The sequence below is a fragment of the Neoarius graeffei genome, chromosome 11, assembly GCF_027579695.1.
Source record: "Neoarius graeffei isolate fNeoGra1 chromosome 11, fNeoGra1.pri, whole genome shotgun sequence".
Classification (NCBI taxonomy): Eukaryota; Metazoa; Chordata; class Actinopteri; order Siluriformes; family Ariidae; genus Neoarius; species Neoarius graeffei.
The window spans coordinates 68,654,003-68,674,134 of record NC_083579.1 but is presented as its reverse complement, the minus strand read 5'-3'; the positions used below and the strand labels follow the sequence as shown (position 1 = coordinate 68,674,134).

Here is a 20,132-nt window from a genome sequence, read left to right as displayed (position 1 = left end):
TCAATATTAAAGTGCTGATGACACATTTTTGACATCTTTGGCGATGTTTTATAACGTAAAAAGTAATTCCCGATGATCCATATATTAATTCACGAAGGCGCCTATTTTACACGTATGATGATAAATGCGGCTATTTGGGCAAATTTGACAGGGCTGCAGCACCCAGGAGATGAAGGAGGAGGAGCTATATGACGTCAGCGAAAGAACCTTCCTCCTAACTTACCAGTTTGTTGTTGATGCGACAGGTGTTCACTTTATCATTATTAGTATTATTATTATACATTATTATATATATAGTTATTATGCCTTCGCGTTGTGTTGCCGGCTTTTGCTCCAAAACCCCCAAGGATGGGGTAAGTTTAGTCAAGTTTCCCAGAGATCCTGAGCTGCATGCGAAGTGAGTGAAGCAAGTCAGGCGCACTCGTGACAAGTGGGAGCCCTCACCAACATCCGTCCTGTGCTCTGAACACTTCGATTTGGATTGTTTTGACACCCTTCCCAGCTTAAAAGAATCTCTTGGGTGTGCAGTTCAGCACAAACGTCTGTTACTACCATCAGCAGTGCCTACACAGTGTTGCCAGATTGGGAGGTTTCCCGCCCAGTTGGGCGGTTTCAAGTGCATTTTGGTGGGTTTTGAACATATTTTGGGCGGGAAAACGTGGGCTGGCAACAGATACTGCTGACGTTTTCCAGCCCAAAATATGTTCAAAACCCACCAAAATGCACTTGAAACCGCCCAACTGGGCGGGATTCCTCCCAATCTGGCAACACTGCCAGTATTCCGGAGGGGGTCTACTCGTAGCTATGCCAGATCCAAAGACAGTCCTCCTGTCAGAACATGTGTTGTGAAACGACATAAGATAAAGGTACGTAGAGCTATAGATTCTACATGATAATCATAAATGTAATCATAAAGTCGGCGTGATATCAGTCATGTATTTGCTTGTGAAAGCTTGCGGCTTTCATGTAACTGCCGCCTAGCAACGAGAGGCAAAGGGTAAAGAGGGTAGGTTATCATAGATTCTATTCGGAAGAGATCAACACAATTCTAGACTCCCAGAAGAGGAAGAGCTAGCACTAGAGAGTTCACCGGCGTTTTCATGCGCCATTTCCATTGAGTAGAACCAGAGTAGAACAGCCAGTGAACCACAGCGTGTTCTTCCGCTGACGTCACAACATGGCCGTGAGCCACGGACCCAGTTTTCTTGCGCTGTGCAATTAAAAGTTGGATATTCGCGTAACAACAGCTTCTTTTCACGTAATTATAACAGAAATCTAACATGTTTGCCATGTTGTATAGTTTATTTAAGAAATTGTATAGAGTCATGTTCGTGTCATCAGCACTTTAATGCCCAGGGTTTTGGAATGATGGGTTCAATGGCCAGGGTGTCCACACAGGCTAATTTGTGCTAATATTCTGGGGTTTTTCCCCCTCTATACATCTCTGCTTACTAGGATTTTGTTTTTAGCAATCCTTAAAGGACCTGACAGTAAATTATATGTATACGCCGACTCATTTTGAATCAGGGAAACATAGAACAACAACAACCACCACCCAATGAGTAGCTCTATGCATCACTGAACTGAACCGAGATGATCCCATTGTAGAGGCTCATGACTCAGCTGGTGTGAGAAGTCAGTCAGCGTCACTACTTATTTTCCACACTTGGTGCTTAGAGTCAAAATGATTAAAAATAGGTTCGATCATTACTTGGACTGTTGTCGGTGACACCTGGTATGAGCTCCAGGTCAGGGGGCCGCTCACAGGCTGCTGGGCAGTAACGCAGCTGCCGCAGGAAGTCATGATTATACTGCAATTTCCCTGCAGTGGGAATAAATATAGCTTCACACACACACACCAGCACATATGCCTTAAAGGAACAGTCCACCGTACTTCCATAATGAAATATGTTCTTCTCTGAATTGAGACGAGCTGCTCCGTACCTCTCCGAGCTTTGTGCGACCTCCCAGTCAGTCAGACGCGCTGTCACTCCTGTTAGCAATGTAGCTAGGCTCAGTATGGCCAATGGTATTTTTTGGGGCTGTAGTTAGATGCGACCAAACTCTTCCACGTTTTTCCTGTTTACATAGGTTTATATGACCAGTGACATGAAACAAAGTTCAGTTACACAAACTGAAACGTAGCGATTTTCTATGCTACGGAAAGTCCGCACTATAATGACAGGCGTACTAACACCTTCTGCGCGCTTCGACAGCGCATTGATACCTTCACTCCTCTTCGGGCACGGCCAGGCGGGCGAATGCCCTGGTCCGTCCGCCCTGTCTAAAAAAAAATGGTACAACTCGAGCCCCATGGTAAAATTGGGACTTTGTCATTTTTCCGCATGAGGCCCATGGTAAAACCACGCTTCCAGGAGGGGCTGCCGTCTGCCTCCCAAGCCGGCCGAGAGCGCTCCTCGTCGGGCACGACCAGGCGGGCGAATGCCCTGGTCCGTCCGCCCTGTCTAAAAAAAAAATGGTACAACTCCGAGTGAAGGTATCAACGCGCTGCCGAAGCACGCAGAAGGTGTTAGTACACCTGTCATTATAGTGCGGACTTTCCATAGTATAGAAAATCGCCACGTTTCAATTTGTGTAACTGAACTTGTTTCATATCACTGGTCATATAAACCTATGTAAACAGGAAAAACGTGGAAGAGTTTGGTCGCATCTAACTACAGCCCCAAAAAATACCATTGGCCATACTGAGCCTAGCTACATTGCTAACAGGAGTGACAGCGCATCTGACTGACTGGGAGGTCGCGCAAAGCTCAGAGAGGTACGGAGCAGCTTGTCTCAATTCAGAGAAGAACATATTTCATTATGGAAGTACGGTGGACTGTTCCTTTAAAATGGAGCTACACACTGTCACCAGGATATGCACACTCATCAACTTTAAAAATCCACTTCCCTTCGATACAGAAAGCTGCATTCAGGCCTACCCTCACACAAAAGTACTTTTTCTGATACATAAGGTGTTCCAAAAATCTCCACATATGTACCGTACAGAGGATATTACACAGTGGCACGAAGACATGAAGTTTATCTTCGAGCGGTGAAATATATGAGCGATTATATTTTTCAACGGGAGAAGATAAACTTCATATCTTCGCACCACCATGTAATGCTCTTTATATAATTGTGGCAGCGGGGGCGTGGTCAAGCGTCGGTCTGTGACCGGAGGGCGGAGTCAGGGAAGGTAAGTGGCAGAATCACTGCACCTGATGTTAATTAATGTGTTTGTGTGTCTTCCCCAGTGACCGCGCCCTATTTAAAGAGAGAGAGCGAGAGTAGAGGGAGGTCTCTCCCCAACCAGACGACTTGTGTGTGCGTGCGAGCGTGGCTGGGAGAGTCAAAAGTTTGCACTGAAAAGTGAAAATAAAAAGGAGTTTTGCCGTCCTTCTGTGCTCCACCCACCCATACGAACTGTCCCAGTGGTGCTGAAACCCGGGACCGAGCACAGAAGGACGGCAGGCCAGAACTGAGTTCACAAAACTCTTTTTATTTTCACTTTTCAGTGCAAACTTTTGACTCTCCCAGCCACGCACGCACACACAAGTCGTCTGGTTGGGGAGAGACCTCCCTCTGCTCTCGCTCGCTCTCCTTAAATAGGGCGCGGTCACTGGGGAAGACACACAAACACATTAATTAACATCAGGTGCAGTGATTCTGCCACTTACCTTCCCTGACTCCGCCCTCCGGTCACAGACCGACACTTGACCACGCCCCCGCTGCCACAATTATATAGACACATCCACAAAAAACACGCAAGCTAATCAAAAGAATTCTAACTTTGAACCGGTTCGCTATTTTGACAACACACATCAAGTCAATTGGGAGTGACATCATCAGAGTGAAATATCGGGAATTATTATACATCCGGGCCACTTTTTCCATGGAATAAAAACATGCATTCCATTCCCTTCTGGTGGGTTTACTGATGGCATGCAATATTATTATCATATCGCTTATCCTCTGTGTATTACACCACTCTCCCCAATGGAGAATGAGCGTGCAATATTGTTACAATATTGCACATTATCAACACAACATCATGACGCCACACGTCAGAGCTCATGCGAAGGTCCAATGACTAAACTTTTCTGGTGCGCATGCTAGGATTTAAAAAAAAAAAAGTCCTTCCCACGCCAAGAGGCGCATAGGGCGGTGCCGATCTCCGTTTCCGTAGCCCTCAGCCTCTCGCCTATTACATAGCTAGGGGTACAGTGGGGGGGCGTGTCCTCTGGTAACCGTGAGAGTTTGACTCCACACTCACATCTGTATTGCAGTGTGCCTTGCCAGACGGCAGTAGGTACCATTTTTATGATGGTCTTTGGTATGACCTGACCGTGAGTCAAACTTGCGATCTCCCGATTGAGAGGCGGACACGCTAACCACTAGGCCAACTCACGGTGCATGCTAGGATTAGCTATGCTATAATTAAGCACAATATAAATAAACTGAAAACTGAAGACGTGCTGAACACCCGAAAGGCTACCAAAACTTCATTATATATTCTTCATGCATATTTACAAGAGGGAAAAAAACTGATATCGAAAAACTAGAAAAGAGACGTCAGAGGTGTAAAACTTCCGTGCTAGCAAATGACTGACAACTTGCAAACAAACATGGCCGCGAGGTTTCTTCATTAAAAGCGGAAAATTGAGAGAATTTTGGCTGCCAGGTTGCTCCGTACAGTGTGTAGTTGATGTTGATTTTAAAAGTAGCTCAGTAAATTACACAGGGAAAATAATAATAATATTTGGCTCGACTGCGCTAACATTGGGCTTCGCTAACACCACACTGTCTGGAAGGTAACTCCACTGCTGCACTAACAGCACCGAGTCAGGGGTAAGCTAGCATTGACCTTTGAGAATGCTGATAAGAAGTGTGTGTATAATAATAATAATAATAATAATAATAAGTCATTCTATAATTAGGGGTACATCTCAAGTCCATGTGCTGTATTTGTCAATTTCACTAACTATTAACTTCAGCCAATGATCTTTTGTACATTAGCACACATTTCTCTTTTATATAATACAAAAAGTCAACAAATTACATCATTTTACTCTGCAAAAACGCATATATAATACTGGAATTTGGTGTTTTTATGCTGTCCGATTTTCCAAAGGTCAGGTTTGGTCTTCATATTTACATTTTAAAAAAAGGTTTTTGTTTAAAATTTTTACAAATATTTATTCATGGTAATTATTATAATAATATGACAAAAGTGTTTAAAAGCCTAAAATGCTTTATATTATAAATTAAATGAAGAATTTTGTGTGCGTCCGAGAAACTTATGTCAACTGTGTTACCCACTGAACCCCCCCCCCCCCAATAAATCGGCAAATGGTTTGGTCCTAAGTCATGTGACCAACATCATGTGATGTCATATCCTCTTTGGTGGGAAATTTGAAGACCGTGTGGTAAGTTTTGAGTTCACCTCTTCAATATTTTCATCAATACTGTTGTATAGTCCTAGAGAGGGTTAACTGTCTGTCAACTGTGTTGTCAACATATTCATATAAACCTGATTTAGAAATTGTATTTACAAAGTATACAGCTAAAGATAATAAAAATATGAATTGATTAAGGTCTTGTAGTGAGAGCTCTGAGGTCTGCAGTTAGCACAACACTCTAAAAATGGCCGAAATGTCAACTGTGTTACCGTCAACTGTGTTACCCATCAGCTATGACACAGTTGAGGAGGAGGATGTTTTTGTCACTTAATCTTCATATTGACAGACAAACAAACGATTTAATATGTTCAATTTGTTAAATAAGCTACGTTTCTCTGAAATTGTGTCTAAATGTTGTTTTAACAGTTCACCTGAATTCATCAGCTTATTTGTAGTTAAATTTAAAACAATAAAAAGCTCTTTTTATCCTGTCAACTGTGTTACTCCCGTCAATTGTGTTACATTGCCTGTCAACTGTGTTGCAAGTGTTTTTTGTGCTATAAATCTCTTATGTGTTTGATGAACTGTAAAATAAAAGATTGGGGATTATCTCTGGATAGGGAAGTCTTGTATAAGGAGGGAGAACAACTCTAAATTCGACGTAACAAGGATTTATGTTGAAAAAAGTGTCATTCTGCATCACAGTGAACCATAAAATCCTATTTATGAAGCTCAAAATTCATATTTTCCATAACAGTTGTACAGATTAATTAAAAACATCTTGTTAATGGACTTAAGCACTTTCAAACAAATGTGTTTTCAAATGTGTAGTATTTTTGTGTGTGTTTAAGATGACATAACATTTGTCCGTAACACGGTTGACAAAATAAACAATCAAATGTTCATTTTCATTAAAATATTTTAAAAGTAATTTAAGATTAAGTTTGGCAATTAATTTGTTTAGGAACTTGAGGGTATATACCATGGAAACATATAGGTCATTTATTGAAAAAGAATACTGATATTTTGAGATTTTGCTTTACATGAAATGTACCCCTAATTATAGAATGACTCTAATAATAATAAACAGCTGGCTTTTTTCATGGTATATCAGATATATTCCATTCAGATACTCGTCTTCGACTTGTTCAATATCATGTTAGCTGAATGGAATAGATCTGTAACTGCACTTCGAATGTGTTCGTGATCTCTGTGCTGTAGCCATGAGAATGATTTCAATATGTTCTTCTTAAAGGCTATTTGGCAATAATATATATATATCAAACAAATATGACAGACATTTTGCAAAAAGGGGTGGAAAAAAGTAATTTCCCCTATGTATGGACTGTATAAACACAAACGCGTACACAGGATATGAGAATGAAAACCAAAACTCTAACCACAAAAATGGTACACGCTTATAAATAAAATCTCTCACTCACACTTGTAGGTATTCTGGAAACACATACATTGGCTGACCTGATTCTTTGCCTTGAGGCTCACAGACGTCATAGTACTGACAGTTATCGTTGATACCCAAGCTGTTGGGCCACAAAGGTGCGTAAAGCCGCCGGTGATGGGTTTTATAGGACAAGTCCTCCTGACCAGACACCTGCAACAATACACCAACATGGCAATCAATCATTTCTTAACCATGTTAAAGTGCATATCACGGGTAAATTCAGGAGCAAGATCAATGTCATTCTCCTATTTTAGATTAAACTTTGGTCAAATATCTGTCACATTCTGCATTCTCTGCAATTTTTTTACCTTGCGCAATACCAGAAAAATTCAGTTGAAATCAAGCTATTTGAGGCGAATTGGTCCGCCTCTGAAAAAACTTGGCGTTTGGATTTCCCGGCAAACATTGATTTTCGTGACGTCGCGTGCGGGACGCCTCCCTCTGAATCCTATGCCAGCGCTGGTTTGTTTAGGAGAAAACGACCTGGTGGTTTTCTGCAAATTTCTTCAACGTTATCGAGTAATTATTAAAATGGTTAACAGATGTACCATAGGAGGGTGTAGCAACACCAATCCTGCTGGGATTAGTACTCATCGTTTCCCAAAAGACCGGACAATGAGAGAGAAATGGGAGCGCTTGGTCTACGCAGTCTGTGCACTGAAACCGGGCAAAGCTCTCGCAGTCTGCTGGCGCTTCCGCAGGTGACGTCACGAATCTGGCTCCAGACTCTCTTGGGATTTTTCCAGACGCGTTTTGTTATTTTTTTCTGCTGTAGACAGACGGCCTTGTGCAAAATTACCCTTCTGGATGAGTGTGTAAACGGACATTCTTTCATATTAAAAAAACAAAAAAACGAAATTGGTCCAGAATATGCACTTTAAAACATTTGAGTGTTAAAGAACAGATTTTATTCCCTGTATTTCCTCTATTCTTGGCGAAAAATATTCTCTAGCATTTTATGAAAAAGTAGGTTTGCTGTTAATGATGTTTGAATTAACTAGTGTGCGTGTGTGTGTGTTTGAGAAAAGTGTAAACTTGCACTAAAATTGCTTGCTTGCGCACTGTATGATACAATTAAGCAATTAAAATAATACCCTGATGTCCTGGAGCACGTAAAAAATACTGATCAGACCCAGTTGTCCTTGATTTTGGGTTCAAATAGCAAGATGAAGAGACATGACTTTGAAAGAAGGTTGGTTATTGGGCCACAGCTTCACAAAGTGTGTTTCAACAGGAAGGGTGAATAAAGATCCCAGGGATCTAAATGTCGCTCTGAAGAATCTCCACCTTAACATGGTGGAGACGTTTGTGTCCCCCAGTGATCCTGGGAGCTGTGTTGTTGCCCCTCGTAGGGTCTCCCAAGGCAAATTTAGCTCCGGGGAAGAAGAAGAAACCTTTATTCGTCACATGCACATTTCAAGGACAGTGAAATTCATCCTCTGCATTTAACCCATCTGAAGCAGTGAACACACACACACACACACACACACACACACTCAGAGCAGTGGGCAGCCACACCAGAGCGCCCGGGGAGCAGTCAGGGGTTCGGTACCTTGCTCAAGGGCACCTCAGCCCAAGGCCACCCCATGTTAACCTAACTGCATGTCTTTGGACTGTAGGGGAAACCGGAGCACCTGGAGGAAACCCACGCAGACACGAGGAGAACATGCAAACTCCACACAGAAAGGCCCTCGCCTCGTTCGAACCTGGACCTTCTTGCTGTGAGGCGACCGTGCTAACCACTACACCACCGTGCCGCTCAGGAGGGGCTAGACTAAGAGCGATTCAAGACCCTGATGAAACGGCAAAGAAGGAGCTGCAGCACCTCGCCCGGGAGCGGGAAACTGGGACCTCCTCCTGGAGCCAGACCTGGGAGGGGAGCTCATCATATGGCCCTTTTCCACTACCCTTTTTCAGCTCACTTCAGCTCGCTTCAGCCCGACACGGCTCGCGTTTCGACTACCAAAAACCAGCACGACTCGGCTCGCTTCAGCCCTGCTTAGCCCCTAAAACTCGCACCGTTTTGGAGTGGGGCTGAAGCGAGCCAAGCCGTGCCGAGTGAGGTTGGGGGCATGAGCAGGCACTCCCCTGTGCACTGATTGGTGAGGAGGAGTGTCCTCACATGCCCACACACGCCCCGCGAGCGCGCTGGGATCTGTAAACACCGTAAACCCGGAAGGAGAAGAATTCCGAATTACGAGAATTTCTGAAGCCTTATGCGCCTCGCCTCATCTATACGCTCTTGCCAGTATCTGCCCGCATTGTCGGTGACAACAAGCCACAGCACCAAGACCAGCAACACTAACGACTCCATGTCCTCCATGTTTATTGTTTACTATTCGGGTCGTGAGACTACCGCTTAAAAGCTCACTGATGTCACTGTTTGCGCTGCTTAACGACATCACGTGACGTCCACCCACTTTCGCTAACTCCACCCAATGTGTCCACCCACTTCCAGCCAGCACGGTTCAGCGCGGTTGTAGTCGAAATGCAACTCCAACAGCCCCGCTCAGCCCGACTCAGCACGGCACGGCTCAGCCCGACTCAGCCGCGTTTGTAGTGGAAAAGCGGCATTAGAGATAGGGTGAGGAAGTCGGGTCACGGTGGCAGCAGGGTGTTCCAGATGTCCCTCTTCCCAGCAACGCTTTCCAGTTCCTCCTGGGGGATCCCAAGGCGCTCCCAGGCCAGATGATAACTATAATCTCTCCAGCAGCAGGGTAGGGTGAGGAACTCAGACATCCAGAGGGATCTCGGAGTTAAGTCGCTGCTCCTTCATGTTGAAAAGAGTCCGCTGAGGTGGTGATTAGGATGCCACCCAGGCGCCTTCCTTTGGAGGTTTTCTGGGCACGTCTGATTGGGACGCGACCTCGGGGTAGACCCAGAACACGCTGGAGAGATTATATTTATCTTCTGGCCTGGGAGCGCCTTGGGATCCCCCAGGAGGAACTGGAAAGCGTTGCTGGGAAGAGGGACGTCTGGAACACCCTGCTGCCACCGTGACCCGACTTCAGATAAGCGGAAGAAAACGGATGGCTGGATGGAGAGCTAAACGGCATTTGTATGCAGATTCAATGGAAAGCCATCAATAAAGAAAGAGTGTTGGGAATTGTGGTTGATGGTGCACAGTCAGTGACCGCGATGCATGTGAATTATTGTGATGTGTAAGGAATAAGCAAGGAGCAACTGTTCTACAGGTGAGCGAGAACCCAAGTGCAGGATGTGATCAGAAGAACACTGCGAGAAAGTGAGGACTGAGACGCACCATCCAGTTTGGCAGTCCGTGATAGTAGAGCTGGCCCATGACGATCAGCTGATACAGTGGCATGTTGGGTAAGGAGTTGAAGTCCCCACACAGAATGATCTCGCACTCATGCCCTTTGACCTTACACTGCTTGACTATGTTGTCAATCTCTGCCAGCATTATAGCCAGCTGGGCCAGTTTCACATCTCCCCTCCTGGGGTTGAAAAGCAGGTGCGTGTTGGCTACGCAGATGGGCCGGAACCTACTGCCTTCACCAGGCGCTGTGGTTGGCTGGAGGAGCAGCACGACGCCCACGTTGTCCCTGTCCAACAGTTCACAGTCGTGACGATAGAACTCAAGCAGGCGTACAGACAGCGCTGTAAAGCGATTAGCTTTGTAACACACCACGCAGCCGTCCGTTTTGGTGCCTGTGCGGCATTTGTACACACAGTCGTATCCTGGGGAGGAAAGAGAGCGAGAATTAGTGATGATCGTGTAAGAAGTCTTGGTTTCCAAAACACTACACACCAAACTCATGTTCTGTTCATCAACCATGAATGCTTATGGGTCACTACATATACAGCGTCTTGGATTAGTATTCACACACCTTGAACTTTTCCACAGGCTTTACAATACATGGCTATCCAGATCGAACTCAGACTGGTACGTATTACTTGCATGGCATGTAAGCGCCTCTTAACACGGATAGCCACGGAAGGAGGTAAACTGGACTAGCATGATCAGTGACGGTCGCCACACAGAACGACTCGGGCAGCTATGCACTGGGCACTTATGTGAGTGATGAGTGGAGCATGTCTGAATGTAGAACATTCGCATGACGGTGTGCCGCCGCCGCCGCGTGGTGATAGCAAGAGAAAATTAAACAAAAAGACCACATTTTCAAGATTGACGAGTCATTTTATGAGTGTAGCTGCAACTTTTACAGGTGTCTCGTTAACATTGTGGGCGTAGTGGTAAGGAAACATTGCATATCGGCCTGATACGTTGAAAAGGCCGAGTTAGAACCCTGGTCATGATAGTCATATGAAAGCAACCAATAGGAGGACACGAGGATTACGCAGAACCCACAGTACAGTTATGAATACAGTAGTGGCAATGGTGAAATGTAAACAGACATGTTAGTGGGGGAAAAATCCTTATCTCAATCTCACTTTGGGGTGGTGTAGTGGTTAGCGCTGTCGCCTCACAGCAAGAAGGTCTGGGTTCGAGCCCCGTGGCCGGCGAGGGCCTTTCTGTGCAGAGTTTGCATGTTCTCCCCGTGTCCGCGTGGGTTTCCTCCGGGTGCTCCGGTTTCCCCCACAGTCCAAAGACATGCAGGTTAGGTTAACTGGTGACTCTAAATTGACCGTAGGTGTGAATGAGTGTGAGAATGGTTGTCTGTGTCTATGTGTCAGCCCTGTGATGACCTGGCGACTTGTCCAGGGTGTACCCCGCCTTTCGCCCGTAGTCAGCTGGGATAGGCTCCAGCTTGCCTGCGACCCTGTAGAACAGGATAAAGCGGCTAGAGATAATGAGATGAGATCTCTGTATTTTTACATGAGCTTACAGAAGGAAAACACATTTGATGCAATCCAATAATACTTTCATTCACTGTGACTATTTTAAGAAATGATAAACATTCTTCTAAAGCATCACTTGTGTTATTTTCTGTGGATCTCTGTACGTATACAATATTCAGCTAAAAATCTGATTTAAGACTTCCCTTTCATTGTTGTTATATTAAAATTCAAGATGAGTATTATTTCAGATTTTTCACTCTGAGCTCTCTCATGCCTGATACATGAATCCCATAACCTATAATAACTGATAGAACGATCAACAATTCAAAAACTCTTTAATTGCATAAATTTCAAATGGTTTGCAATTAATTGGGATCCACTGTTTTTACCATTTCAACCGCGCATCATACCCTCGTCCAATTGAAAATGTTCATGCGCTTTTCTCCCCCATAAGAATTTTGAAAAGTTGGCAAGTATATTAGCTAATAGTGATGCGCGGGTCGGCTTTTTTTAACACTCGCCCCAACCCGACCCGTGAGGACTTCCAACCTGCCCCGCCCACACTATTTAGAAAAATTAATACCCAAATCCGCCCGACTCGCGGGTCAACCCGTGGATATCCGCGGGTTATGGGTCGATCCGCGCATCACTAACGGATACCGTTTTGGGATAAACCATTGAAAACACGTTATTAAAAACTACGCCAGTAAGCTACATAATTTATATCTCCGTTTCAAAAGGAAAAAATATTACAGAACACAGAATACAGAATAAAATGTGAGAAGGAAACCCAAGATAGACATCTAATACCTCCGTTTATCCAGACTGAGAACAGTACGTGTGAGAGCTCTGAGTGCAAGATACTGCAGGTCTGCACTTGTAACAGTCATAGATTGTTGCATGCGATTTAGAACATCTATAATGCAAAATGTTTATTGCACCTATATCTCATAAAATTCCCAACTGAGAAATGTATGAGAGAAATTTTCGCTATTTCTGACCCGCCCCGCCCGCACCCGCACTATTTAGAAAAATTAATACCCAAATCCGCCCGACTCGCGGGTCAACCCGCGGGTTATGGGTCGATCCGCGCATCACTATTAGCTAATGTTGGTGGTAATGTCTGGTTGCACAAGAACTAATTTAGGAGTTTCACGTCAGTGGAAAACTCTTGGTGAGGATTAGCGATGACCATGTTGAATCTCATCTCATCTCATTATCTCTAGCCGCTTTATCCTGTTCTACAGGGTCGCAGGCAAGCTGGAGCCTATCCCAGCTGACTACGGGCGAAAGGCGGGGTACACCCTGGACAAGTCGCCAGGTCATCACAGGGCTGACACATAGACACAGACAACCATTCACACTCACATTCACACCTACGGTCAATTTAGAGTCACCAGTTAACCTAACCTGCATGTCTTTGGACTGTGGGGGAAACCGGAGCACCCGGAGGAAACCCACGCGGACACGGGGAGAACATGCAAACTCCACACAGAAAGGCCCTCGCCGGCCCCGGGGCTCGAACCCAGGACCTTCTTGCTGTGAGGCGACAGCGCTAACCACTACACCACCGTGCCGCCCCATGTTGAATCTAACTTTCCATTTTCGCTTGTAAATAATTTTGCAAACCATACCGCCCCCCCCTTCACTATAATCAGTGCTTTTGCATGTTTTCATGAAATAAAACCTAACATGACGTCCATTTCGGTTCCAGATTGTAGCAATGTTTATATAAAATATTCTCACCCATCTCAATCAGGGATGGATACATCCGCTCTTGGAAGTGATTCTCTTGCACCTCTTGAAGACAAATAATCTGTGGATGGAACAATATACAGAACCCGAATTTAAAAAATTAAACAAATGCAATTTGAAAAAACAGGAAGTCGAGTTTCTGTGGCCTGGCTGATTCACATTTATTCTTTACACCTTTTCTGAACCTTCATTCATGGTTCTCGACCTATAAACAACTACTTTAGAAATTATTCACACATTTAAAAAAAAAAAAAAAAGGTATCAGTGTTGAGCTTTAACTCACATCAGGTTCCCAGGTCTGCAGCTGTTTGAGAATGTTCTGTAAACGGTTCTCCCATGCTAGCACGTCCTCCGAGCAGTGTGCATACAGCCCCGAGTTAGCCTCGAGCAGATCTTGGGCCAGGATGTTGTAGGACATAACTGTGAAGTCAAACTTAAGCCCAGAATCTACACAGGGTGTGTGGAGAGAGCTACAGGGACTGGAAGTTTTACCAAGGTCCTCCCATATCCTCCACATCACTAGGAAGGAAAATATAATGTTAATTATGCTAGAAAATCAGATAGTTGGTATGTATGTATGTACTGGTTCAGTACATAGCCTGTATTTAAAGGAGAACCGAAGGCAAATTTATCATCATCATCAAAATTCTATTTCTCATTTTATTAAATATCGGAATGCATTTTTGATCGCTATTTTGTCGCTGCTATAGCAAGTTATGAGTGTTTGAAATATGCTCTGTAATATATCAGTCCATGTCAAAGCAATGGCCATAAACGAGATCCGTTGAGACCTGTGCGAGACATCGTAGGACGGAAGTAAAACGTACAGCGGAAATCAAAGTGACCGACATGTGCCAACGTTCCCTGTGTCCGAAATCGCACTCGTTCACTACTCCCTATATAGGGAATTACTATATAGAGGACTATATAGTGAGCTCATTGGTAAAATGAAAAAAAAAAAAAACGCTTTCGGACACTACTCCGTCATGCTGGTATTTACATCATTACTGTCTAGGGTTGCCACATCTGAGTTGTAAAAAACCGGGACACATCGGTCGGCGGCCGCGCCTGCGTGCACGTACGAGCGCGGGGGTTGAGGGCTGCGGACACGCACATCTACGATGCCTTATGCCTTATGTGAATGTTCACGTTTAAAAATAAAACGGTTCAACTGGTACAGTTAGGCGTTTAGTTAAAATTCATTTTGTCTTCTTAACCCTTAAATGGGCACTACCACAAATATTATTACAAAAAATAATTTCATATAGGAATGATCTTATTTGGACGCCAATATTTTTTTTTAACAAAATATTTAATAGTAGGCTAACAGCGTGATCTTGGTGCGATTCTCGAGGGCCAGTCTTCCTTCATGCTTTATCACTATCTTCGCAGGGCACACAATGCAGGCGGCGGAAAAAGGGTCGCCCTGTGTGGGTCTTACCCATTCGCTGAATGTGTCAAAATTTGCCCATCCCTCGTTGAATGTCACATGTCTTTTTTTCTTTTTGACAGGTACCGGATCTTCTACTTCATTCTGTCCGACTCCCTCATCGTCTGTCTCTCCTCCCATTCCGTTTCCAAATCAAAATAATACAAATATAATCAATATAATTTCTCTCAGTCTGCTTCGTTGTTGTTTTAGCCTTTTCTCTGGAGAACTGAACTTTAAAAGTTAGACTACCGTATCATACCAAATAGCCCTAATCCTTTGTTTTAATCACAAGAGAGAGGTGCTATGTTATTGGGACAACTGATTTATTCATTTCTCACGCCAGTGTTCAGGCATTCTTTTTTGATATATTTAATGATTTATTTAATGATTCATTTATTGATGAAATTGGCCCAGGCTTTAGAACCAGCCTTTATCAGAATCAGAACATAGGAAGTAGACAGCCAGCCTACTCGCGCACCGACCAAGGGAACTCTCACCTATTGTTTGGTATTACGGTATTCCAGTATCTTTGATTTCGCGCGGCCGCCGTTGTATTGACCACGATCACCTAGCAACGGCGACTGGCTGCCTGCGCAAAGATTCGGTGAGGCCACACAAGTAGCTGCCTACAATATGCCCGCTTACGTGAAAACTATTAATATGTTAAGTGGCTGCGAGAAACATTAATGATTTGTGTTTATTTCAATGGGGGATAATGTGAGGAAGTAAAAAAACGGGGCAAAACGTGTCCCGGGAAGGTTATTCCATTTTCCTGGACATTTTCCATTTTCCACAAAAAAACCAGGACAATCCCGGAAAAACCTGGACGTGTGGCAACACTATTACTGTCGCACAATTAAAACATGCCAGATCAGTCAAAATAAATACCTGCATGTGTTTTTGTGATAAATCCGTATTATACTGAGCACATTTCCTACAGTACATTAATCAGTACAAAGTACCTGCATCTTTCAGTTCTTTTTTTAAATCAAGGCTGAATACTTTCTTCTTTGCCGCTGCCTTTGATTAAATCCAATTTGAGACTTTTAATTTGTATCTGTGAAGAATCTCAGTCATCCAGGTACATAGTAATCTGTGGTTGGTTGAAGAGAGCAACTGGACTTGCTTGAAGATTCTTAAAAACGTTTCGCCTCTCATCCTAAAGGCTTCCTCAGTTCTGTCTGACCAATAGAGATCTTGCAGTCACGTGACCGGAAAGTTAACAGCCACCATCTTGTCGGCAAACAACACAGCTGAATACTGCTGCACTCGTGTACAGAATGGATCAATTTCAACCGACGGACTACACGGCTCATTTTTCTAATGAACAGATAACTAGATATATATGGCTAAAATAAACGATCTACAGATTAGTGACCCTTATGGCTTACCGGACGGAGTTTTCACGACCGTGTCAGTGGATATGGAACTGCCAGAGGTGGAATACCCAGACGTGTATAATTACCTCATCAACTTTCACTCGCTGTTCAGTGGTGAAGCACTGCGTGCTTATAAATCTCTGGACAGTTATCTTTACAGAAATTCAGGATTTGTCAGCCGCGGCATCTTGTAAACAAGAAAATAATCCTCATTGGACGGGTAAGTCACTTAAGTATTGAGTACTAATACTAGATATATCAGTAGTAGCTAGCACTGACCAGCCGATTATAGAATAGAATAGAATAAGGTAATTCCAGCTGTAATTCCAAATCGTCCGTCTTGTTTACCATGGATCTGGCGTTGAAGAGTTAGAGGCTTAGCAGTGGAGGTTTGAGTGGCTGTTTTCTGAGCTTAGTCAACAGGCCGGCTCTGCCTGCAGCCTCGCTTTTGCTTCCGCTCCTGATGCCGCCTCCTTCGCTTTGCTTCCGATAACAATCCACGGAGACCCCGCTGGTCTCGCTATCTCGTCCGGAAATGTTGTGCATGCGATGGAAATCGCTACAAACCGTCATTTTCTGCTGGAAACCAATGTCCAGTAAGTCCATACGGTTGTAGTGGATATTGAAGTCTGATACAGATGAACAACACGCAAAAATACACACAAAAGACATAAAAAACGTGCACAGGTAGGGAAAGCTTGTAGCCGCAGCCGTTATAGTAGAATTATATATAGTAGGGTTTTCCAGAAGAAAAGGTAGAAGTAGAACCAGAAGTAGAAGGCGGAAATATGGCGTTTGACCGACAAAATGGCGTCTGTCACAATCTGGATCGGCTGTAACGTCACATGCAAGATCTCTATAGGGAGTATCCAGTATTTATCCTCTCATGGATCATCATAGAATCCGAATCAGAATGCTGATGGCTGCATTATAGGTGGCTGATAAAAGATGTCACAGACACCCACCTCTGTTCAATGATGGTCGTTCCAGGCCGACAAAAATGAACGATCCTCTCTGGCTAAGATGTCTGCCAGTTTTCTGGAAGTCCTCTCATACTCCCGCACCAGTCGAAGGGATCTCATCCCAAAGTGCGTAGAAACATATCTGTGAAGATACTCAGTCATCCAGGTACATAGTAGTCTGTGGTTGGTAGAAGAGAGCAACTGGACTTGCTTGAAGATCAAGTCCTCCCCTTCTGTCTCCCTATTGGTCAGACAGAACTGAGGAAGCCTTTCGGACGAGAGGCGAAACGTCTTCAAGAATCTTCAAGCAAGTCCAGTTGCTCTCTTCTACCAACCACAGATTACTATGTACCTGGATGACTGAGTATCTTCACAGATATGTTTCTACGCACTTTGGGATGAGATCCCTTCGACTGGTGCGGGAGTACGAGAGGACTTCCAGAAAATTGGCAGACATCTTAGCCAGACAGGATCGTTCATTTTTGTCAACCTGGAACGGCCATCATTGAACAGAGGTGGGTGCCTAAGACATCTTTTATCAGCCACCTACAATGCAGCCATCAGCATTCTGATTCGGATTCTATGATGATCCATGAGAGGATAAATACTGGATACTCCCTTTAGTCAGACAGAACTGAGGAAGCCTTTAGGAATGAGAGGCGAAACATTTTCAAGAATCTTCAAGCAAGTCCAGTTGCTCTCTTCTACCAACCACAGATTACTATGTACCTGGATGACTGAGTATCTTCACAGATACCTGCATCTTTCAGTTCTTTTTTTTAAATCAAGGCTGAACACTTTCTTCTTTGCCGCTGCCTTTGATTAAATCCGATTTGAGACTTTTAATTTGATTTCTTTCAGCGCGACCGCAATGCATGATGGGATATATTGCTTTGGTTAGTGACCATCATTGTACACTAGTTTTCATGCATTGTGGGATACTTTGAGTGCACTATATACAGTGTAAATTATCCTCATTAAAGTTTCGGACAGCACTACAAAATGGCGTCCTCACTATATAGTGAGTAGGGAGCGATTTCGGACACAGGGGTTGTCAAAAGACGCGCACGCCCTCTTTCGAATGCTGATGTAATCGAGCCAGAAGTTTTGTTTGTTTTGATAGCAATCAGGAAAGTTTGAAAAAAAAGTAGGCAGTAATCGTCATTTAAACTCGTTTTTGTGCAAGATTTCGTTTGGAAAACAGTTTTCAAAATGGCGGTACTGACGCCTGGCTGACACGTCACGTTTCGAAGTCTCGCACAAGTCTCGTGAAGATCGCGCGGATAAGCGACGCCTGCCGTGGACCAAATGAACTAAATTCAACACGGCTAAAAACCGAACAGGCCGATAAGTATAATAGCTACTTAATTGCAATTAGTTGCCAATACAAGTCACGATATAAGGTTACTAAAACCGAAAACGTAATTGAATAACACATTAATTGAGAAATAAAGCGAGTTTAAAAATGATTTCAGTTCTCCTTTAACATTTGAGTAAAATGTCAAAAACCAAAATAGAAGACTGAAATTAAGCCCTTTTGGTGGACAAATGATTAGCAGGGAATAATAAAATGCATTGTGGGAAAAATTACCTTCAAAATTTGTATTTTCTTGAAATCCATGGTAGTAGCTTGTGCCTGAGATCTGCAAGGGATGATACACTACATCTGACAGTCCAAGTCCCGTTGGAAAATGCCAACCAGTGGGCATAGACTGGAGCCATATGTGATTAGCTAAGGACTGTACATGGCTGTCCACCAGGAGTCCACTCGGGTCATACGCAAGCCTGCCATTACTGACCTGAGCATCACTTCCTGTGGTGCCCAAGTCATCGCCATACACATTCTGACTAGTAAACAGCCCAGAAGTCAATTGTAGTGGGACATCAGAACCATCAAGCTCACTCTCTTCAGCACCATCTGCTGCTGGTTCGAAAGATTCGTTTCTGTTAGTGCAAGCTTGGGATTCTTGTGGGCTTTTAAGAAGGTCATGGTTATCAGAGCCAAGACGCATCAGTGTGCTGAATGGCGCTGCTATACAAGAACCTAAGTGACACGAGAACCCACCTGCTGGCATGAACGGACAGACACCTCCAGTCTCGGTCACCATCCCTTGAAATCTCTGCCTTTCCTCCTTAGAACTAGACTTCCATTTGCGCTCATCAGCAGCGGTCTGGATTTTGGTCCATTCCGATACACAGACCGCCTCCCCTTCCATCTCCGATTCTGGATTAGCATCCATCAAGTCTGCTGAATTAATGTTCTCTTTGTCCTCGTCCATGTCACTCTTCTGCTCCACTACCACCTCCCTGACTTCCAGAAGAGATCTGCTCTCCACCAGTCCCTCAGTCTCTCTCCTTTCACGCTGAATGTTTCTCGCAGGGGTTTCTGAAGCGTCCGATCCAGCGTTGCACCACTGACCCAACAAAGCAGTTTGCTGCTCATTAAGGCTTCTGCAAGAATATGCACCACCATCACACACCGCTTTACCATTAATGATCACCGGACGACGTTTCCACCAAGACTCTGCAGAAAAGAGACAATTACAAATATGTCGAGTTCCATAAAGAAACTTTTCCTTTCTTCATTTCAGATTTCCTAGATTTTTTTTAAAATGTTTTCATCAGTGTTCACCTTTTATACAACCCCGATTCCAAAAAAGTTGGGACAAAGTACAAATTGTAAATAAAAACGGAATGCAATGATGTGGAAGTTTCAAAATTCCATATTTTATTCAGAATAGAACATAGATGACATATCAAATGTTTCAACTGAGAAAATGTATCATTTAAAGAGAAAAATTAGGTGATTTTAAATTTCATGACAACAACACATCTCAAAAAAGTTGGGACAAGGCCATGTTTACCACTGTGAGACATCCCCTTTTCTCTTTACAACAGTCTGTAAACGTCTGGGGACTGAGGAGACAAGTTGCTCAAGTTTAGGGATAGGAATGTTAACCCATTCTTGTCTAATGTAGG

The 20,132-nt window shown here is 43.9% G+C and overlaps 1 protein-coding gene across 5 annotated transcripts in view; it reads right to left on the bottom strand.

Moving 5' to 3' along the window:
* Positions 1-20,132, bottom strand: part of angel1 (angel homolog 1 (Drosophila)) — a 34,808-nt gene that overhangs the window by 5,637 nt on the left and 9,039 nt on the right. The window contains exons 2-8 of one of the 5 annotated variants that reach the window (XM_060934657.1): positions 19,219-19,677; positions 18,745-19,074; positions 13,664-13,899; positions 13,372-13,441; positions 10,127-10,563; positions 6,882-7,014; positions 1,712-1,822 (exon numbers count right to left, since the gene is read on the bottom strand). In XM_060934657.1, the coding sequence (XP_060790640.1) occupies positions 1,712-1,822; positions 6,882-7,014; positions 10,127-10,563; positions 13,372-13,441; positions 13,664-13,899; positions 18,745-19,074; positions 19,219-19,677 (1,776 nt within the window). Of the gene's footprint in view, positions 1-1,711; positions 1,823-6,871; positions 7,015-10,126; positions 10,564-13,371; positions 13,442-13,663; positions 13,900-18,744; positions 19,678-20,132 lie in introns of those variants that run through there. The other 4 variants (XM_060934655.1, XM_060934658.1, XM_060934656.1 and 1 more) reach the window with 4 other exon arrangements.